At 39.2% G+C, this 23778-nt stretch overlaps 2 protein-coding genes across 2 annotated transcripts in view; both read left to right on the forward strand.

Annotated features, from left to right (window-relative positions):
* CACNA1S (calcium voltage-gated channel subunit alpha1 S) overlaps positions 1 to 12608 on the forward strand; it is a 73410-nt gene extending 60802 nt beyond the window's left edge. The window contains exons 36-44 of the mRNA XM_081322268.1: positions 487 to 589; positions 1804 to 1905; positions 2080 to 2204; positions 3685 to 3813; positions 5595 to 5803; positions 7385 to 7452; positions 7727 to 7830; positions 8621 to 8740; positions 11559 to 12608. Of these exons, the coding sequence (XP_081178394.1) occupies positions 487 to 589; positions 1804 to 1905; positions 2080 to 2204; positions 3685 to 3813; positions 5595 to 5803; positions 7385 to 7452; positions 7727 to 7830; positions 8621 to 8740; positions 11559 to 11720 (1122 nt within the window). The 3' untranslated portion in view covers positions 11721 to 12608. The remainder of the gene's footprint in view (positions 1 to 486; positions 590 to 1803; positions 1906 to 2079; positions 2205 to 3684; positions 3814 to 5594; positions 5804 to 7384; positions 7453 to 7726; positions 7831 to 8620; positions 8741 to 11558) is intronic.
* A 7263-nt stretch (positions 12609 to 19871) lies between these two features.
* KIF21B (kinesin family member 21B) overlaps positions 19872 to 23778 on the forward strand; it is a 68207-nt gene continuing 64300 nt past the window's right edge. Inside the window, exon 1 of the mRNA XM_081325733.1 lies at positions 19872 to 20600. Coding sequence (XP_081181859.1) covers positions 20557 to 20600 — 44 coding nt within the window. The 5' untranslated portion in view covers positions 19872 to 20556. The remainder of the gene's footprint in view (positions 20601 to 23778) is intronic.

A 23778-nucleotide genomic window follows, 5' to 3' on the forward strand; every position in this document is an offset into this window, starting at 1 on the left:
TATTTGAATTGATTGGTTGAACTTTTTTAGTCCCACTTTTTTTTTTGGACTGCACATGGTAGAAGACTGGGAGCCGCAGGAGATGGCTGAAAGAGCCGCATGCGGCTCCGGAGCCGCGGGTTGCAGACCTGTTGACTAGAGGATCTTCAAGGTCGCTTCCAGCTCTGTTCTGATTCTGACATTCAGTGCTATGTAGACCCAATCTCATTTCTGTTCTGTTGCCCAAAATGGCATTGGAATCCTGATAGGAATGAAAGACTGATGCTCCATTCTGTTTCTTAGATAAGATTGTAATGAATATTAAAATGTGTTTGTATATGTAAAAGCTGTGATCGCAAAACAAAACTACAAAACTAGGATTTTTTTTTTACCGTGGTTAGTTGAATGAATTAAAAATAAACCAGATCATGAAATAGTCCTACAGTATGCGTAAATCCAACCATAATGTTTTTTTCTTTCTGGCATATATTTCTGTACGTTTTTCAGCGCCTAGTGGGCATGAATATGCCACTGAATAGTGATGGCACGGTTACTTTCAATGCTACACTCTTTGCTCTGGTGAGAACTGCTCTCAAGATCAAGACAGAAGGTAAAGAGTGGAAAGTGCCAATGTTATGTCATGAATAACTTCACTGCATTCTCTCGTAGCCGTTATTATTTCATGAATGGGAAAGAACATTAATCACCTTATATACCAATAGAAAAATAGCTGACACTAAAATCCATTACTGCACAATTACATAAGGCCAACAGTAGATGCTATAAATCAATAATAATTAATACCTTTCTAGTGCATTTAATCATAAAACCTCAACCAGTCAAGACTTCATCTGTCGTAAATTACAGTAAGTAGTTTCAGTAGGGATCTGTGCCAACACACTGCTCCTAGAGCTTTAGGGCTTTAAAGAACCTGAGTTTTCAAAAAGCAAAAAACAAATACTAGCAAGTTCATCCATGGCTAGGATTATAGAAGATTTGAACCACCCTAATATTTAAATTAAGGGACGCGGTGGCTCAGTGGGTTAGGACGCTGAGCTTGTCGATCAGAAGGTCGGCAGTTTGGCGGGTCGAATCCCGAGCACTGCGTAACAGAGTGAGTGCCTGTTACTCGTCCCAGCTTCTGCCCACCTAGCAGTTCGAAAGCACGTAAAAATGCAAGTAGAAAAATAGGGACCACTACGGTGGGAAGGTAACAGCGTTCCGTGCGCCTTTGGCGTCTAGTCATGCCGGCCACATGACCACGGAGACGTCCTCGGACAAGCGCTGGCTCTTCGGCTTTGAAACGGAGATGAGCACCGGCCCCTAGAGTCGGAAAGGACTAGCACGCATTTGCGGGGGAACCTTTACCTTTACCTTAATATTTAAATTAAACTTTAGTTGCAGCCTCATTTTAGTAAAATGAGCCACTCAGCACCATCGGAAGTTGGGGGTGGCCTCTAAATTTAAATAAGTGAAGAAATTTTATACAAAATCAAAATCACGAAAGAGCCACAGGCCAGTGGCAGAGACCATACAGGGGCACTTTGTTTCCCATGCTTCCACAAACTGAGGTTTGGATATTCATTATTGGTAAATATAAACCAGAGTTATCAATGATAAAGGACTTTGAGACTTTATTTGCATTTCGAGTCATGTAGTTCTATTTGGAAGAGGACTTTTGGAGAATACACAGAATGATAGAGTTTTTGTCCAAGGTTTCTCAGGTTCTATTTATCATGGTTTGATTTAGTTAAGCTACAATTGAACTCTGAGTACTAAGTTATGTACTGGTATAAATCAATTTGTATGATGGGTGCTTTGTAGGTAACTTTGAGAAAGCCAATGAAGAGCTGAGGATGATTATTAAAAAAATCTGGAAGAGAACTAGCATGAAGCTTTTAGATCAAGTCATTCCACCAATTGGAGGTGAGTCCTCAGACTACCGTATCGATCTTCCTTTCCATTTCTAGTGCTTGTGACTGATCTACTTACAAATTCTCATAAAATTTAATGTGTAAAGAGTAGCTTGGTATATGAATTCATACATACTATACCTCTCTTGCATAATTACAATGCCTTAATTTGTATATATTCCTCTAGATGATGAAGTTACTGTGGGAAAGTTTTATGCTACTTTCCTCATCCAGGATCATTTCAGAAAATTCATTAAACGCCAGGAAGAATATTACGGATATCATCCTAAGAAAAATGCTGTTGAAATCCAGGTAAGTGGGAAACTGATATGAGAAATGCTGCATATTTTAATAACTTCTTAAGAAACAGAAATATTTTAACCCACAGGGGAGCGAGGACTGGTGAATGTTTCTCTCTTTTGGCACTTTTATCCTGGGATATGTGCATGTATTATGTGCATTCTCAACATATATGTTTTGGGGTTCTTTTAAGATCTGTGTACTAATATCTTTGAGAAATGTATTATGATATCTTATCACACAACCTATCTTATTTCCTCTATCTTTTTATAATCAAGCCTTTCTTCAACACTATATGTTTGCTCTGGTCTGAAATTGACTCTCCTTTATACAGCATGTACTATATGTGTGAGTCTATCCAAACTTGAGCAAAGTGTTAGGTACCATACTATTGTTCAATCCCTATCACGTACATGGAGAAGGAATGAGCTGTAAAACAATTTCACTTTACTCCAAAGGTTTGATTTATGGTTATGTACAAAGCCAATCTGTCTTTAAACAAGTTCTAGAATTTGTGTTTGGTGTGCTTAGCAATTGATAGAGCAGGATTAAGCAACCTAGGTGCTTAGATATCAACTCATATTATCCCTTAACTTACAAAGCCCTACATGGCATGGGTCCGGATTACCTACAGCAACACCTGCGGCCGGCGCCAACTTCCCTCCATCCAGTGCGCTCCCACAGAGAGGGCCTCCTCAGGGTGCCTCCGATCAAAGAATGCCGATTGGTGGCCCCCAGGGGGAGGGCGTTCTCTGTGGGCGCACCAGACCTGTGGAACCGCTTGCCGGTTGAGCTCTGGATGGCCCCCGACCTTCGCTCCTTCCGGCGCGATCTAAAAACGTATTTATTTGAGCAATCCGACCTGGTTTGATGGGTTAGGGCAGGGGTTTAAATATGTTTTTAATTATTGTTTTAAATTCGGGCATTATATTTAATCATTTTTTAACTTTTGTATTCTGTTTTTATATTTATTGCCCTGTACACCGCCCTGAGTCCTTTGGGAGAAGGGCGGTATAAAAAAATATAAAAAATAAATAAAAAATAAATAAATAAATAAATAAATAATGCAATGGGACTGTATGCAGCTATCATGATTGGGAATCCAGAAATCCAGAAAAAATAGATGGCAGCAAAGAAATAGTATTTCAGACTGATCATGCTACATTGTAATGAGTCTGAAAAATAATAACCAACACAACTGGGTTTGGAGCCAAGAATTAGTGTTATTCTGCCGTGGTGTGATTGTCCTGCCAGCAGTTGAATTACTGCTTTCTGCCCCAATTGCTTTCTATCTAGTTGAGTCATGTTCAAAACCAGCAGCATCACACTGGTTGCATTACATTTGTCTATCTGAGAGGTGAGCAGGAGAATGAGGTTGAGAAGAGAAAGTTAATAATTCTTGGAGGATATATAGTACCTGCTCCATCCCTTTCTCATTTTGGTATGAATGGCCCCTTCCAATGCTAAAGGATTCCACCTCACTTCTAATAAGGCTGGCTTAAGGACCATTGAAGAGGAAGCTGCTCCTGAGATCAAAAGAGCAATCTCTGGGGATCTGACTGCAGAGGAGGAACTTGAAAGAGCTATGGTGGAGGCAGCGATGGAAGAAGGCATCTACAGGGTGAGTGTAATAAGTACAGAGGATATTAAGTATATGGTGGATATAAGAACAGATCTATTCTTTAATTTAAAAGGTCCCTTATGTTCTATCTACAAATTGCAGCAAACTGTATTTTTGCTGCTGTGACCCATGCTTTCTTACAGATCATTCCCTCTCTCACGTTTACCTTCCTCCCCACATTAAAATCATTCATTTCCCAGAAGATATATAGTTTCCTTGGTTATAAGTATCAGAGTTATAATGGACAGAAGGGCCTTTGCTCTCCTCTTTATTTCTAAATTACTACTGGTGGTTTTTAAAATTCCTATTAAAAATGCATTCATCGTTCTGCAGAATGGAGAAGAGAGGGGCTTCATGTTGTAAGCATTCCTTCTGAGCTAAATGAATATCCCTTTACAAAATGGTCAGATACATGCATACCTATCAATACAAAACAGAAGTTTAGTAAACCTATCTAACCTGCACACCTCTTATGCACACCCTTCATTGAAGCTAATAGGAAAAAAACCCTCCATTTTTCTGCATCAATTTCATTTTTGGTTACACTAAAATGTAATTAAAAGAGAAAATCCTGATATAAATTTAAATGAATATTAAAGTACTGCATTATATTTTATAAGCAGCACAATTTGCAATCCAGGAGGACCATCAAAGATACCTGAATAAATTCTTCATAAGCCCATACTGAATGGACTGGTCATATTGATGTTGAAGTTTTGATTATGTCATTATATTTTTATTGATTCATAAGCTTTGTAGATCACCTAGAAGACATAGCTGATGAGAACATAAAAAGCCACACAAAATCATAAAGAAATGTAACATACCTCCTAAGATAACACATCTTTCTCTGTGGTGGATGCAATTGGATAATTTAAAATCATCATCATCCAATCCTATATCTTGAAATGTCTGATACTGACCGAAAGGGCAAGGGAGATTCTGCGAATTCTGAAACTCACTTTGCTCTACCACTCATATCAAAGTTGGAGAATTTTTCCATTTTCCTTGCAGCATTGGCGGGGATCTCTATATTGGCTAAGTGAAAATTCCAAGAAGCTTCAGAGCGTAAAATTTAAACCTGTGTTTCCCTGTAAGGCTATTCTCCTGTCACAGCACTGCATCATTTCTCAGAAATAGGCAAAAAGAAAATACTCCAAGGAGTAAATGTAATATTTAATCCATCGCAAGCTGCATTCTGTGAAACTCATTCTTGATCAAATAATTGCGAAACTTGGGTATGAACAAGCAACTTTTCTTTTAATCATTTAAAATGTACAATGAAATTTGTTTCTCGCTGAGGCCAACAACACATACACAATCTGATGGGGGGGAATTATACACAATTTGTGAATCTCAATGAATTTTGCATTATGCTAAAAAAAAAAAATCCAAATAACATATTTAAGTGACCCTGACTCTTCAAAAGTTCAGCAAGGTGGAAGGTACACCTGGAATCATTTTGCCTTATAGTACACTTTTGCTCAAAATTGTTCTCCGTTGTTACTCCTGAAAATTATGTACCACAAATAATAATTTTAAATTGATAAATTGAACTTTTAGGGTTCAATTTACTGTCCCACAGTAAAATGGTGTCAGGGGAAAAAAGTTAAACATTAGAAAAACACCTTTAATGTGTAGCTTGATCCTTAGCTTACCAGAAGTGTGAGTTCTTGAGCTTCTTCGGTTTCTTCAGCTTCTTCGGTTCTCTGCTGTTGAAACACAAAATGGCTTTAGGAGAAACAAGGTGACCATCTTTTCTTTTTCTCCCTTAAATTCAGAGAACAGGGGGCTTGTTTGGCCAGGTTGAAAACTTCATTGAGCCCAGCAGCCCCCTTCCACCGCATATGGCAAACCAGAGGCCTCTGCAGTTCACCGAGATGGGTAGTGAAGAACTAGATTCCCCAGTATTCATTGAGGACTTTCCACCCACAAGAGGCACCAATGTGAACAACAGCAACAATAATGCTAACAACAATGCAACAATACAGTAAGAACTAAAGTTGGAATTAAAAAATGGGAACAGTTAGAATATAGGATCCAAAATTGGATAGTAACAGAAGAATACTCTGGTATAAATTATTAGGTGGGACCTGGAATGTTTTAAAGGAGCCCTTTTTCCAAACCATACAGGATGAAACAGTACAGCAGTCTTAACAAACTGTGTAAAAGAAAAATGTTTTATGAAAAGGACTCTGTATTTGCTACAAAAGATATAAAGCAGGTTGCCTTAACCAATATTTCCAGGAATCCTGACATTATAGGTCAATTAGCTTAATGATCTCTCTGTCTGTCATTGGAGTCTGCATATGTTCCAGTGACTGGTTACAAGGACTTAAGTTCTTCACTAAAGGTTTATGGCCAAACTCAATTAGGACAGGTCTTATTAGGGCACTGAGCTTGTCGATCGGAAGGTCGGCAGTTTGGCGGGTCGAATCCCGAGTGCCGCGTAACAGAGTGAGCGCCTGTTACTCGTCCCAGCTTCTGCCAACCTAGCAGTTCGAAAGCACGTAAAAAATGCAAGTAGAAAAATAGGGACCACTACGGTGGGAAGGTAACAGCGTTCCGTGCGCCTTTGGCGTCTAGTCATGCCGGCCACATGACCACGGAGACGTCCTCGGACAAGCGCTGGCTCTTCGGCTTTGAAACGGAGATGAGCACCGGCCCCTAGAGTCGGAAACGACTAGCACGCAAGTGCGGGGGAACCTTTACCTTTACCTTTTAATTAATTAAAGAACATAAAGTAGAAAAATAGTTCAGGAAACAAAGGGATATAAACAGTTGAACAGAAGGATCTCTTCTGAGACTATTGCTTCATTTATTATTTGAAATTGGGATTAGCAATGAAGTGGCAAAACTGCTGATGATATCAATTTTTTACCGTACTATTAAAATGAAAACAAACAACTATTAAAATGAAAACAAACAACAAAAGTATTCCAAAAATACTTTTCCAGACTGTAGAAATTATTATAGAATTATAATAACTATTTTGGTTCAGTATACATAGATGTAAATTGATGTTTGGGACTAACAGTCCAACTTTTGTATATTCTGTAGTGTAATACACTCAGAATGATTGAGCAGGAACAAAACATTTGAACTCTAGTAGAATGCCCAGTCAAGAACAAAAACAAAAACAAATCAAAACATTCAGGTTGCATTTTCAAATTCTGGACTACATTGCACCAAGAACTGGGGTTCTTCACGATCTTCCACAAGTCTTATTGATTGTGCAGATTTTATTATGATTTCACCTGAATTCAACCATTCATAGTCAGTCTTTGGTAATCAGATTTTAAGGCACCATCATATTCTGTAAATTGGAAAATCACAAATGGGCAACTTACAGTATTGCATCAATTATGTTAAATATACACAGATATACAGGAAAATAAAATGGAAAAGACCATGGTATTACATCAGCATCTGATCAATAGCCCAGAATAGTTGGTTTCCTAGTATCCCAGGATAGTTTATTACATTTCACTAAAAAGCATAAGCAAATGAACACTAATTACTTGACTTGGACAGGGTACTGGGATTTAATCATCAGTGTTTTGCTTCCCAGGATGACATACGAGAATGAATTCAACGACCAGAAGACGGTGCCACCATTTCCTCATTCTATTCACCTCAGTGAGTTCTGCCAAATTTCCTTCTATCAAATACACTCTTCCTTGTCCAAATAATGCAAGGCTGCCCCCAACTAGGAGATCCTACAGGATTAGTTTCAAATTCTCTGTCTTTGGGGCTGGGAGATAATTGTTGCTCTAACAAAGGATCTGTGTAATGCATATATTTACATATTTCTAGATCAAGAGCTATTAGCCCAGTAAAAACATTGTGTTATTTACTTGTAGCTCAGCCATATACATCTGTTATCATTATATCATTTTTTTTTGTTTCCCAGTCAAGCAATATTCTATTCAAACTGAAAAGCAGCAAGACAAAATGAGCAAATTATCAGCAACCAATGTCAGGTGCTCTTCAGAACAACAATTTTCCACTCAGCAGGTAAATGTAAACTCAGATTGTTTAAGTTTATTCACACTTGATTAACTTATCCACATTTGATTAGAAAAGAGACTTACAATTCTATCAGCAATTGACCATAATGGGTATGTGAGTAGTTTCTTCACTAAAATATTTTAGCTTTCCTCAGATATTGCTTTTTTCACAATTAGGAAAATGTAATGGATTTTATATAACATCATATTACTTTCTTTATAATCTAAGGTGCTATAAAGCTTCTTTCAGCAAACTATCCCTTATAATATCTATTAGAAATTCCTATTTGCAGATTCAGTCTACTTTATTGCTTACTGTTAAGGGAAGGGTAACCTAATATTACCATTTAAAGAGACATTCTGAATTGCCCATAATTTTCAGTTATTCATCCAACATAGAGAAATTTCATTTCTGAGTAGCAAAAAAGCAGTATTTCACCATATAAACATGAAACTATGAAAAATAATGGAAGAAAACTGATAACAAATGTTGGAGGAGCAGCTAAAAATAAGAAATTAGATGGGACTGTTATAAGAAGCTATTTTTCAGTTGCATTGAACAAGCAGCGGTAAAAAAAGCATGAGCTCACAGCATTTATGTATCTATCTGGGCAAGTATAAACCGAGTATTTCTATTTATATATATTGCATATATTGTTTCTAACAATGTCACATTTAAAAGGATGGGGGGAATAGTCACACCTTGCATTTTTCAGGGTTTTTCTTAAACTTTGGCAGTGAAGTCAAAGGATTTTCATTCAGATAGCTTCATTTTTTTTAATCTACAATTTCTCAAGAATGCTATCACTCAAGATATAGATCCTGGTGAAGTTTCGCCATCTACAAGCAACTGTGAGAAAAGCACTCCAAAGAACTCGGAAGCCCCTACTCCAGCCACTCTTCAATTCCTTCAAGAGGTACACCAGTGAGCATCATCTGCCTCTGGGCAGAAAATAGCTGGGGACTGTATAAGGTCCAGGATATACAGTGAATAGGAATATATAATGATTGGGTTCATGCATTACAGTAATCCATATTTTGCTTATCTGTTGTGTATTAAATAAACCATAACTGATTAAGTTCACCCAGATTTTAAACACTGAAAAACTGCAGTGCCTAACTCTGAATAATAGACTAAGATATACCGGTAAACTATTGTGTATGAATCACAGTAGCTGGGATCTAGCTTAGGGTGAATGAAAATGATAAATGAGGTAGGATTGGCTTAAAATGTCAATAATTTTGAAGCAGCTCTACCCTGATTAATTTTTTTTAAGTAACTATGTTATGCCTTAGAAAACCTCAAATACATTTTATTCAAGACCATACAGAGTTGAATTAAAAAGCCCCAGGCCCATATTATATTCAGAGGCATTGAGGGAGAAAAATTGCATAGGACTCATTAAATAATATGTTAAAATTATGGAATTTAATATGCAAACATTCCTTCACTAAGTGTAAATTGTTGGCAAGGGAAGCTAGTGGGGTTTTCCCCTGGTTTTTTTCCCCAAGAACATAACTTGAGAGCCAGACTTTTCTTCCCTATTTGCTTGACCAATCTTTAGACCAGTGATTCTCAACTTGCATGGACTTCAGCTCCAGAATTCCTCAGCCATTGCACACATCTTAAAGTTGCACTAGTCTAGACAAAGATTTTGAGGAGACATATCAAAGTGATCATATTCCAGATGGGTTTATCTATGACTCAGTCTTACGCTAAACTGTAGGATTGTGCAGGGTTTCAGAGCTAGTTTGGATTGGAAGCAGTGTTTTGGAATATAAGCATGAATGCAGTACCTCTCTAGGACTTGTACCTCTCTAGAACTCATTAAAAGCATGACAACTTTTCTACAGATTGTGTGGCTATTGTAGGAGAGACTCTGCTGCACTTATGTGACATGGTGCTGCAGTCATGTATTCTGAACCATCCTCCTTGAACTGAATCTGAAATACTGTGCAGCCTCCTTAATAGGTATTATAGGAATTACTTGGAGAATACCAGATCAGCCTAGGCAACCTTGGCTCTTTTATGACTCATGGACTTCAACTCCCAGAATTTTGGGAGTTGACGTCCATGAGTCATAAAAGAGCCGAGGTTGCCTACCCGTGGCCTAGCCAAAGTATTGATTGAAATTTCCTGGAAACTTTCCAAATACCTCAGAAAACTCTGTGTTGTATGAATTTGGTTTTCCTTCAAAAGGCTGACTAAAAGTCAAGGTTGGGCTCCACTATGAATCGTAGGGAACCACCCTAAAACTATCCTTAAAGGATAAGATTCCTGATATATTTTTAATAAATAAAGGCTACGTTTATTTTGAACTGAAACTGACCGTTTCTGATTTAGTGCTGCTGAATTCTTTAATAAATAAACAGAACTGGGGTGGAAGCTGATTTATCCTTCTGCCTGGCCTGGGGAATGGTCTTATCCATAGGCTGGCTGCTGGGATATATGCTGCCTCGGTTATAAATCTCATGAGTACTGTAGTGCCATTTAATTGATTTCTGAAATATATGGCAAAAAGTCCTCTTTTAGGGAATGGAGGTACAGATGCCTCAGATTGTAAAATGGTTGGATGTTGAAATAGTTCTGTCTCATAAGGCTTTTCTATATTTTTAAAATCGATGTAAAAGAACAGTTGTAGTCTGCCCTTGCTCTTGTTTCCCCCCCCCCTAATCCATAAGTAAGGAGAATTCTTTCTGATCACAGGAGAGCATTCAGCCTTCCATTGTCATTGTGAAGTACTATTAAGGGGGTGAGGATTCTGGGAGTTGAAGGAGCGTGCTATCTGGGGAATTTTGGGAATTGAAATCCCAAGTTTGCCAAGTTTTAAAAACATTGGTTTAATGTATAAATTGGCCTTTTTTGTAAGCCAACATTGGTTGTATAGGGGTTCATGTCTCTTTTTCTTTAACTTCCCAAGCACTCTACTAATAAAGAGATGCAAACTGGATTTACACATCATACTAATATATCATAGTATGCCATTTTTTTTGTTTTGGTTTAACATGTATTAATACAGGCATTGTCGTGAACTCAAGAAATCAAATTAAGACTTAGAATAATATGTAAGCCAGGCATTAGTAAATGCTGTAGTTGCAGAACCCTGCATGTGGGGAGGTTTGAACCATAGTCCTCATTTAACAACCACTTGTTCAGTGATGGTTACATCACAAGTTACAATGGCATTGAATGTATTTACGACCATTTTTTGTAGTTGTGGCTGTCATAGTATCCCTGCAACTCATGATCATGATTTGGACTCTTGTTAATTGGCTTGCAATTTTGATAGCCACAGCATCCCACAGTCAAGTGATTGTCAATGGCGATCTTCAGTGCTAGCTTCCAAAAAGCAAATTCAATGGGCAGGAGGTCATGACCGTGCCTAATGACTGTATGGGATTGACTTAACAATGGTAACCGTCACAACTGCTGTTCTAAGTAGGCATGTCATGTGGTATGCTTTACAATTGCATTGCTTACCAATTGAGTTGCTGATCCAAATTGCTAACATTAAGTGAGGACTACCTTTGGATGATCTCAACAATACCTTCCAGCGGTAGGATACTCTGAAATACTTGAGAAGAACAGACCAGTCCCATTCATTAATCCAGAAATTTAAGTATCACTGAGGTACAAAATTGAGATAGGTATTTGATTTAATCCTTAAGGCATATTTTATTTTTATATTTAGCTTGGATAATACCCAGCTAATCTTTTTTCCCTCTTCAATGCAGGCACTGGCCTCTGAGGGACTTCGTTTCCTAGCGAAAGATGATTCTTTTCTGAAGCTGACAAGAGATGAAATGGTTGCAGCCATCCAAGCAGAGCTGACAGATGTGGAAGACATTGCTGCCATGCTGTTGGAGAGACGGAAAAGCTCAGCTTCCTCTCTGTAAAAGGCCTGCCACATGGCCATTCCAGATACCAAACTGTTTTCTTGGCAGTGTTGCTCTATAGTGGTAGCCACTTTTGTGTTTTTGGATGATTACCATGAAAGCACTACACAATCTGCTCATGGTGGCCTGATTGATTTCCAGCCTGATAGGCCAGCAGAAGAGATGGCAGATGGAAAAAGGGAGGGGTTTTTTTTGCTGCCTTAGAAGAGATTTTAAGAATGGATTCCCAGAGAGGTTTGCACAGGTGACACTAGAATCTCTTGCCTCTATACATTCATAACATCTATAGCCTGTAACTTAGATGGATTATTACATAGTTCCAAAGTATTGTAATATTTCTTCTTTTTGGCAGTTTGGCGAGGATTCTGAAAAATGTTTTTAAATTATATTTGGAGAATCTGGAGAAAAAGCTTAAAGGATTAAAACTAGCACTTTTAATGAACAAAAATTCTCCAAATGGTTTTCCTTATTGGTATACTTTAAACTTTATTGGTATAAAAATTTCATTGGTTTACTTTAAACTTTAAAAGATTTGAGCACAGCATACACATAAAAATTATAAATGGTTGTTTCAAACAGTGAAATTGAGATACTGATCAGGTTTTTTTTAGTATACATAGACACTCATTCACACAATCCAAAAGTGGGGAAGATTTTTTACTGCTTATTTATATTAAATCTCCAAGCTGTTATAAAGCCATTAACAAAATATATTTTTCCCAGTACAAGGTACTTCAGTATTGAAGCATATGTCCCAACATTTAAATTAAGCTTTATACATTTTAGATTATTCATGAATTTGGACTTCTATCTCATTTTATTCCTAGGGTTCATATTAGTTTGCAATTTTGGAACTCCATTGAAATGCAAGGACTTAAATACATTTAAATTAAAACATTCACACTTTAAAAGGTTAGCTGTAATTTCCAAATCTATATTTAGAAAGTTGTTCAAGTTCCAAGTTAGGAACTCTCTAAATTTAAATTCCAACTCTTTTAAGTTGCAGAATTTAGATCTTTAAAGAACTACATATTCTTGGTTTATATTTTTTGTTGGTTTAGATTATTATTAGGCTTACCCAGTTTTTATAAACTTTTTAAAATCACATTCAGCTTTAATAATTTAGTAGCAGCTTAATCTGCTAATTTTAGCATACGAAAGATGGAATATCAGTGATAAATTTAAAACTTTTTATCTTTTGCTGTACATAGGTAAAACTCCTCTGAAAGACAATATCCTATTTTTCCTCATCAGTTAGCACCTCTGCTATGAAAGCAGCCAGAAAGAGCTAAATCCTTTCACAAGGCAGCAGAAGCTATTGCTTAGCTGTAGCTTTCTGTCCAAGGCACCTGCCACGTCATCTTCACACCCTTTATATATTAAGAATCTGAATCCTGCAGCCAGCTTCTTCCAGAACAGGTTTCCTCTCAAGGTTAATAGATATTCAAATGAGAAATTATGCATCCCAGGAGAGGTATTGAATCAACAGAGCCTAGCTGCTCTCTGGTGTTTTATTTGTTAACTGGTAAAAGGAGAATGGAGAAAGGGTTGCTTATGAAAAAGGGGCTGGATTGTTAAAGCAAATCCTTTTCTCTCTGGAGGCCAAACTCTGATTACAGTCGGCTTGAGCTACGGGAGACCCTGCAGCAATAAGCAACCATCTCTCCAGCTGTCCAAGGAATCATTTCCGTGTCAAAGCATTTAATTATAAATTATAGTTAGAAAGGAAAGAACTTGGCTAGAAAGGACCTCAGTAACAGGAGTTGCTTGCTGTTTTATTGCCACGGGCCAGTTTCTAAAATGCATGCAGAGGCCTCGTGGCTGGGCTTATGCCATTATTGCCCTTTGTCTTATTGTACTTTTGTTCTTCTTTTACACCCTGTCATATTTTTGTTTCACAAGGCAAAAAGTTAAAGAACAACACAGGGATAATTTAAGAATAAATAATGTAAAGAGGACCAAATATTTATTTAGGACAATTTATATGGCTGGCCAGCTCATTCTCAGTGACTTCAGGAACCTTACAAATAATTACAGGACTTGCTCATAATAAGACTGCTTGTTACGACTAGCACGCATGTGCGGGGGAACCTTTACCTTTACCTATTTCTGCTTGCTTTTTCCTAGCAGTAGCTTCAGATGAGGTCCGATGGGGATAAGCAGGAAGGCCTGAAAATACATTAATAAATGCTCATCTCCATAGTCAGTGTTACCCATCTGATTTATGCCACTTTTTGTCAGTAAAGAATTAAATTTTGTCCATGACAATATCTGGGTTAACATACTAGCGGAAGTATTCACCAAGACAGATAGGAAAGGTTATTTCAGTCTGATAAGGAGGTGAGATTCTGTATCTTAGCACAGATGTTCAATGTTGGGACAAATTATGAATATGCAAATGACATGGTTCATGGATTTCTGTCAGTGGTGGCATCAATACATAATCATGCCATTTGCATTATACTGTAGTGTCATGTTGTATATGTTGTCATGTTGAGTTCATCACGGCTTGTTTCAGCTCATCTCTGGGTTACAAATATTATGCTCTATCAATAGTGAATTAACAGTGATATGAGACACTGATAGGTTTCTATGATTTAAGTACAGTATGTAAACATTCATAATTTTTTTGTTTCTTGGCTTGAGTATATCCAAACTAGAAGAAAAGGTCTTTGGTGAGGCTCAACAGAACTGCTCTGTATCATCATGACTCCTTATATTTTATACATTTCTAAAAGCCGATCTTCCTTTTCTTTGGAATGACTTTTTACCCTTTTGATTTTCTACATTACTGTATAAGGCCTGCAGTAAAACTATGTGGTATGAAGAACTGTTGTCTAACCACTTCATTCCTAATAATTCTAGTAATATCCTTTTATGACAAATCATTCAAAACCCCAATGTGACTGTGGGCCCAATACATTTAGCACATTCCTGCTTTAGGATTTTTTCCCTATGGTTTTCTTTTAAATGCTTCTGTTCATCATTGAATTCCCCTGAATCTGTTGATGCTTTGGTCACTGGCTGTTCTATTTTGGATGCATTAAGAAAAACACTTAGAAAATCAATATAATACAGAGGTGGATATGCATGTCAGAGTAAGAATCAATCTCTCAACTCTCATTTCTACAAAAAGCTTTTAATAATTACTATCAAATAGTTATGTCTGTTGAATTGAGGGAAAGATTGGAAATAGTTTCCTTTGTAAATTCACTGAATAAACAATCAGTCACACTCTTATGTCAAGATACATGACAATGAAATTTCCACGTATGACTTCTTAAAATAATTCCCTCTCCCGAGGCTGCCAGGCATTTTCCTTTGAGATGATTCTTATGGACAGCAACTTAGATAAGCAGATTTTTGATGTATTTGAACAGACACATCATTGCAACACACTGGAAGACAAGCCAATGTGTAGTTGACTTCGAAGAGTCTGTCCACGTCTGGTGTTCTGCAAATATGCCCTGCCTGAGTTGGGAATTCATGATGTTGTAATCCCAATATCAATCTGTAGCCATAGCCAGATTTGATTTATCTTAAGTTTACGTCCAGTATGTTTTCAGACCCCAGGAGTTCTCCTTTTGCCTTCATATAGCTATCCAATCACTGCTCATCTGGCTTTGTTTTTATTTCTCCCAAGCACAAGCATAGTGTGCATGAATGACTTGTAGACATAAAGCATGCAAGGCAAGATTCAATCTTTTCCCACCTTCATCCCCAATTACTATAGCCCCCCCCTTTTAAAAAAGGAAGTACCAGATGGCTATCATAAAGACAATTCAGATACCAGCCCAAAGGGGGAATATACAAAAATAATAGCTAGTCATTAATTGCTGCCACCTGATGTGCCTTAGATAATTTACTCTTTATTGTTGTTTAGCCATTTAGTTGCTTCCAATTTTTTAATGACACAATGGAGAACAGTTCAGCAGAATTACCGGTAATATCAAGCCCCGCTTAGCATGTTGTATTTTTTTTAATCCCATTTATATCCCGCCCTTCTCCGAAGACTCAGGGCGGCTTACAATCTAAGCACAAATCAAATGTGCTTAGCAATAGCCTTCATTCTATGTATATGCCTGCTTATTAGGGCTTTCGCCCCCCCCCAAGCGGCATTATTACAAAGTTAGCTTATTGCCCCCAACAATCTGGGTCCTCATTTTACCCACCTTGGAAGGATGGAAGGCTGAGTCAACCTTGAGCCTGGTGGGATGCGAACCTGCACTAATTGCAGGCAGCTGGTGTTACTTAAGGAGGCATTAGCCCACTGCTCCACCAAGGCTCTTGTATGATGTAATTAATATCTTTATTGAGAAGATGCTGCTGACATGCAGTTAGTAATCTCAGGTATATGTGTGCATGAAGCAGAAACCTCAGTAAGCATGAATTGGCACCCTTTTTTAACTTCCAATGTTAAATTATTAAACTGAATTTTCATATTTACTGCATTGTTTGAATTTTAATTAGCCTCTGCCATGGGTCTTTTTAACCAAAGGACATAATTTTGGTTTGAGATGGCAACATTTTAGCATGCAAACAATATGTTAAGCCTGGAGTCTCACTCAAAACGTTGTCTCATGGGGAGACATCAATTTTGGATCATTTGTATGAACTCACTGAGGTTTCTTAATGTGTATGTAGTGTGAACACAACAAAAAAGAAAGTACCCTATTGTTCCATTATGGTAAGTAGTTCTATGATTAGGCATTTAAAACTTTAGCATCCTCAGAAAGAACCAACCAATGGCCTTGTATCAATCTATACAAAGTATATAAATCTACCAAGCTCCTGTCTGTACTTGCAGTACACTGACAAACTCTTCGTATAAGTATGGTCTTATACTAATAAAATGTTTCTGAGGAAACTTATGTCAGTGAACCAAATATGATGGGCAGTTATTGGCAATTAATTTGAATATGGAAACTTTCTTTTTCTGCATGATCTCAGTCTATTAAATTGAACACTGATCCAAGAAGATAACATAAGTAATTTGCAGCACTACAAACCACATACAAGATTTAAAAAATGTAGGGGAAAAATTAATTTGCACCAGCACAAAATCTATAAGCAAGAGATCCAGTATTGATGTATTTTATATACAGTCTATGTCATTCACTACTCTGTGTGTGTGTGTGTGTGTGTGTGTTGTGGTTGTTGTTGTTTTAATGCCTTTGAGTCAATGTTGATTCCTGGCAATCGCCTGGACAGTTTCCTCGGCAAGATTTTGGAAATAGTTTGCCATTGCCTTCTTCCTAGAGTTCAGAGTGAGTGATTGGCCCAAGCACACCCAGTTTGTTTTATGCCTAAGGCAGAACTACAACTCACAGTCTCTAACCTGATGCCTTAATCACTACACCAAACTGGCTTTCTAACAGCCCATTACAAATGGAATTATTTCATATAATAATTCACCCTCACCTTAATCACTGTGATTACATATTAAACCAGGTACAGGCCAGACCATTAGCTAAAACAAGAGACATATTTCCAGAGACAAATTCCTAGAAAAAAGTTTGCTGGAAGGGTAGACATTAGTTGTGTGATACCAGGAGTACATGCGGGGGTGTGGTTAAAAAAAGTCAAGGTGACAGCTACAATGATGTGATTAAAGCTCTGTCAAAATTTCTGTGCATTCTTTAAAAAATGAGCAGAGCATTGATTACACTGTTGTGGCTCTCATCTTTACTTATTTTTCATCACACTTTGCAGACACCCATGGACATCCCAAAGAATACCCAAGGACAGTGGTCTGGTTGATTATAGAGTTTTCTATTAAATAGGAGAACCAAGGTTTAATATGCAAATATACAAAAAGTATTTGTAAAAGAAATGTAGTTCACTGATTATACTGTGATGTTGCTTATAGAAACACAAACTATATCAACTAGACTTGTTTTAGTTCAATCAATACAGCTACTTGGAACAAATTATTTATAGTATCTTCTAAAATAGAAATCCATCATCCAGTCTTTAACATTTAATCACACCCTTTTTCCCCCATACCCTTTCCCCTCATAATGAATTGAAGGAGATAAATGGCATGTAGACTTGGCAGGATTGCCAAAACTTAAGCTGGAAAACATAAATGCATTTCTGATGGAATTGAGATGAAGCAGCCTATGTTGATCCCTCTTATTTTCATAATTTAACACTCTGTTCACCTCCTTGCTATTGCCGGTGTGTGCCTCCATTATTACTATAATGCTGAACCCACTCAGCATCCCAAATCACAAACTGACCAACCCAAAGTTGAATCTTGTACAGATACAACTTATACAATTAGTTTATGGTTATGTGAACCCAGAAAAGCTGGTTAACTTTATTAAGCTAATACTTATATACAGTTGTGATCTTTGTGGAAACAGGGATTGTCTTGTTTTGCTTTATATCTTTGTGCGACTTATCTGACCAAGGTAAAATTCAGTATTCCTATCACAGCTGTGAAAAGAATGCTCCTTTCCCAGTCACTGACAGTAAAGGAAGAGCCTTAAATCATGGCTATGAGTGGATGGACTAAAGTTCATACCACATGCTAAGCCACAGCATGAGTGAGGGTTTATGTCTCTGTGTGAAAATTCAGCTATTGTGATATGTAAACTGCATTTTATCTTATGATAAGGTGTTTGCTGCACTGTATATTTTATGAGAAAGTGAAGGTCATGGTGAGTAAGGTGACATGAAAATTGGGCAGGATATGACGGAGAGGGAATCTTGCAATATTTCTTTGACCTTGTTACACGTATTAAGTGTCAAAACTATAAAAGGCTGGGTTTACACAACACCTTGTCACAATGTGATTTGCTTGATGTTGACCTTGTACGTGTATAAATGTACCCAAATAGAGCTTATTTAATGATTAGAGAAAAAAAATCAATCTTGTATATATGTATTTACCCAATAAGAACATTCCAGCAGAACCACATCAGTTTATGGCTCAGTGTGTTGTGTGAACCAAGTCTTTGTTTTTTAAAGGTATTTTTTGGTTTCCAAAACTAGGCTGCAAAACTCCTTAAAACTGCAACAAGAAATGCTAATTCTTTGCTGCAACCCACTTATGATACAGTACAGGGAACCTAAATTTTTTAGTTTCCTGCTTAAAAACGGCAGGGAAGGATGTCAATGATTTTATACAGCTGAAACTACAGGAAGACGTTAGCATTTCAAGATGCCCACCCAGTTTATGATTTAGAACGCTATTTTCACTGATATCTACAAAGAGAAACATGTAAGGCAAAGCTTCCTGATTGTAATACGCGTACAATAGCCAGTTGATCTAGACATGCAAGTTGCACTTCCATATTTAGAGGTTTTTGTTAGAAATGTCTGAACATCCTCACCTCACTGACTTTTTTGCACATTACAAAGGGTTGAAATAGATCAGCATTTTCCAATTGAGCAACTTTGAGAAGAGTGGAAGTTCCCAGAAGTCTTAATAATGCCCTTGTTGGCTGTTGAATTCTGGGAACTGAAGTCCACAAGTCTTAAGAGTTGTCAGGTTAGGAGACACCTGACCTTGGAGAATCTCAATCTTCAACTAATGGAGCTAACATAGGCCACATCTTGGCTTTCAGATATAAGCAAGGAGGTGATAGTATGTACGGTATTGTAGCTACAGAATCTTTAAATCCGTGCACGTGTCTCTGATATTATAATGGCACAATAGTTTACTGCAGGGGTCTTCAAACTTGGCCCTTTTATGACTTGTGGACTTCAACTCCCAGAATTCCTCAGCCAGACATGCTGGATGAGGAATTCTGGGAGTTGAAGTCCACAAGTCATAAAAGGGTCAAGTTTGAAGACTCCTGGTTTACTGATACAGCCATATTGTAGCCTAATCTGTTGCAGAAACCCAATCCACAATACTAAAAATGAAAATTCCCATCAAAGGCAAGGCAGGACCTGCGATATTCACACAGTGCACCAAACCCGGTTCGTCAGCTACGCCTATTATGAGAAACCCAGCCTCTGTAGTTTATGGCGTCATTCAAATACAGAACCTTGGGTTAAAGGAAGTAACCCTCGGTTCAGCTAATCGCGCAACCCCAAAAGCCCCATATACCATCTAGGTGAAAAATGTCACATTTCAAGCTCCCATACGAGCTCGGTGGTAATTTCATTCTCTAGCGATTTACTCTCTTCCGGGTTTGTTTGTGTTTTTTTTTTCTTCTTCTAGAGCTGGCCGGCTAGAAGGAACGGAAGCGGTTCTCCGAGATCGTGCACTGAAGCGGCGGCGCTCTTAAAAACTCCAAGCCTCCGGTCTGGATCTACTACCGAACGCTTCTTAAGCCTTTCCAGCCGCGAGGCCGTCGTGTCCCTCTTTCTCCCGCGTCTCTTCGCACGCTTCCCACTCGGCGCGAGTCCCTCCTCCACCTTTTGAGTTAAACGGGGGTGGGCGTGACCGCCTCCGCGTCCTGGCGCCCCTCCTTCCGCTTCTCTCCCTCCCTCCCCCGCCCGCCCTGCCCCTCCGCCCGCTCGGCTTCTGGCTGGGGTCGCCGCTATTTTTTTCCCCTCTGCAGTCCCGCTGCTGCTGCCGCGGCGGGCGGGATGGGAAGCGGGGACTCCGCTTAAGCTTTCGCCTGCTCGGGGCTGCCTTCTCCTTCTCTGCTGGAGAGGAGGAGGAGGAGGAGGAGGAGCGCCCGCGACCGAGAGGAGCTCAGCATGCCCTCGTGCGACTCGAGCAGCCTCCGAGCCTCCTGCTCCTCCTAGCCGAGTCGCAACCTCGCCTCGGCCCTGGCCCCACCGAGCTCCATGGTGGTTGAGGGGCAGCGCTCTCCTGCGGTGCGGGGCGGCGGCGGCGGCGGCGGCGTGGGAAGTGAAGAAGAAGAAGAAGGGAATGGCCGCCCAGGGTGACAGCTGCAGCGTCAAGGTGGCCGTGAGGTGAGATGGGGACAGGACGGGTTTTCAGTGGGTAACTTTCGTTGCAGGTGACTGGAAAGAGCGAACAAAAGGAGTTCCCCTCCAGCTGCTGCTGCTGCTGCTCGTCCTGCCAGTTCCAGGTCCCGTTCGTTGCGCTCTGTTGTTTCGCATTCGTGAAGATGCGCGGCTCGTGCAAAGGCGACTTGTGCATTTTGCTGGGGTGGAGGGGCGGGGAAGAGTCTGCCCGGCCGCTGCCGCTATATTCTGCCTTTGGAGCTGCACATAACTCGTGTTTTGCCGACCGTCAGAGCGTTTGCACGGCCGTGGTTTGGCGAGAAGGGTTTGCGCCTCCTCCAGGCTTAGTGGGCGGCTGAGCCCCGTTGCTGCCACGGTGGAGAAGTTGCCTCGCGTTCCCTTTATCTCTGTGTGTCTAACCTACGCCGATGGGCATTGTTGCTCTTTGTTAGCGCTGCAGAGAGGGCGACCCAGAGCGCAACTCCACTGTCCAATTGCTGGTCCTGTCTGGATGCTGAGGCGGCTAATCCCAGGCACACAAAAATGTTGGTAATTACACAGATACATCTCTTTTGCCCCCTGCTTCTTCCCCATTCTACAAAAGCAGGTCGATTTGTGCTGTTTCTGTTAGGTGGGTACAAAGAATGGGGTTTTAGTATTTGTCTTTTGGAAGAATAGTGGGATTGCCCGCCTGCCCCCCTCTCTCCCCCCCCATCAGACAGCAGTTAAAGCAAGAGAAACAAGGAAATCCTGTATTTCGCACATTTGCTGTTTTTCTGCCTTTCCTTTCTGTCGTGTTCACTCCCTTTCTCTTCATTATTATTGTTTCTGATAAATCCCTTGCTGTCAGATTTCCATGTGGGCCAACAGTTAATTCTTTTCCCTTGCTAGCTTCTGTTTTCTTTGGCTGGCAACTGATTTTTCCTATTTCAGTTTTGTGCTTTTATCCATCACATGTGGTGACTGATAGCTTCATCCATGAGGGTGGGGTTGGGGTTGGGGGGGGCTATCTGCTTATGCAGTGCCCTGGATAAATAGCATCAGCAACGTTGTTTCATATTCATCCATCTCTCTCTTTCCCTTGCCTAATTTTGCAACTCCCTACATTTTGTTTGTGCAGGTAAAGTCAGTACAAGTGCTTTTCTCTCTTCACCTGAAGCCTGGCAATTTTTTTTCCAGTTTCAGGGAAAGGGTGGTGTTAATGCAGAGGCATATTTCCCGAGGTGCTTTCCTTTTTGTGTTACTCAAGCCATGGAGGATACAATCTCCTTTGTGTGTTCATGCTCACTTGAGCTTTGATTTAAAACCATCAGGAAACTGCATTTAATATAATTTCTATTTGATTTGAATAAGGAGCAGTACTTTATGAAGAGAAGAGGGAGTCTGTTTCTCAGACAGTGTTTTGAAATAATATTATTGTCTGCCATTCTGTGAGGTGAACAGGTCATTTGCTGAGCTGGAGAAGAGGGGTTGGGAAAGAGGCTTTGTCCAAAAAATACTAGACTGAGCAGACATATTAGGGTTGCCATTTTGGCAACAGTTTGTCCTTCTGCTGAAAGGGAAGCACACTTTGTACAAAATGCCCAGTTCACAGGAGGGCAGTACTACAGATACTCTTCACTAGGTGGTGCATATCTTCTGTCTGTTAGTGCTTTGTACCTGAAGTGCTGGACCATTTTTTTTAAATCTAAGAAATGTAAAATTGTATTGTTTGCTACTGTCAATATTCCATTGCGACAGAAGGTTTTTAAATATTAGTTTCAAGGCAAAAGCTAACACCTTTTGCTTTTTAGTGATCCATGTTTCCCATCAAGCCAGCTTATTCTAAATGAGTTCTTCTAGAAATGTTGGACTGTACCAAAATTCCCAGCTGGCATTATCCTTAGCAAGAGCATATTGCCTAATCTGGTTGAGAATTATTAGAAATTGGGGGCAGCAATTCTGGAAGATGCACACATGGAAAGGAATTCTAAAGAACAATATAGGTTTGAGTGTTGTGAAAACAAGTACTTGCCCCACTTCACTCATTTTTCTTTGTAATGTCTTTTCTACCTTTAGTATTTATACTGGCTCAAAAATCAGAAATAAAAAGCTAAGACAAAAGGCAGAAGGAGACAACATAAAACAACCCCCTTCTTTCCAAATGTATACTCAGTAGGAGATTCTATGCCAGAGATTGTCTGTTGAAAACTATATGAAAAGTGGGGGTTACAGGTAGCAGAAGGTTAGTGGACACAACCAGGACCTGCACCTCAATCTTTAAACGAAGTGATCACTAAGTGAAACCACATTTTTACAATTCTGTTCAAGTTTCCTTTGCTTTGCAGACCTGCAAAGGTTGTATATGTAAAGGCTGGTCACAGAGTTACTGCAAACATTTCCTAAATGAGTCAGTCACTAAATGAAGACTACCTATATTGGAAATGTAGCAAAGTTGAGCAGATCTCCAGATCACAAGCTAAAAATTACCCCTCCCACTCTGGGGTTGCGGCTTCCCCTGATCTGAATGACATTCTTTTGGGGAAAAGACTTTCTCAGAAGTGAGTGAGTGCAAAGAAGACTAAATTTGTATAAGTCATTCTTCCCCACCTGTCCCTTGCTTTTTGTCATCTGTTTTCTTTATGTCCTGACCAGAGTTCTATGGAAAAACAGATAGCTCTTATCAGAAGCTGGACCACTTTTATGGGGTTCATAAGTAGGGAGGTCCACAAGTTATTGTAGGGAAAATACAAGGTTGTGGGAAGGTCCTCTTGGATGTTTTCCCATAGTTATTGCTGCAAGAAGTACATATGCCCTATAAGAGGATAATTAGAGAATTTAAAATATAAAACTTTATTTATACATGAGTGGAATAGATAGCATCCAGATAACAGATCAACTTCTTTGTCAAAGTCTTACCCAGATAGAATGCTTTTGCTTACAAACAGAAGTATAACAACAATGGAGCTAGTGTAACTTCCTTCAGCATAGAGTTCTGCAATGTGGGAGCAGTCACCAATAAAACTCTCTTGTCTATTTCTGTCAGGTCATTGTGGGCTTGAAGGAGGTACCTAGAGGTAGGCTTATAAGAGAGATAATTGCCTTTTAAACAGGTGAACCCAACTATTTAGGGCAGTGCATGTGAGCTGTGTACAATCCTGATCTCCCAGAAGAACTCACTGTTGTCCCTGCCATTTTGCTGCCA

This window comes from Vipera berus (genome assembly GCF_964194415.1).
Source record: "Vipera berus genome assembly, chromosome: 3".
Classification (NCBI taxonomy): domain Eukaryota; kingdom Metazoa; phylum Chordata; class Lepidosauria; order Squamata; family Viperidae; genus Vipera; species Vipera berus.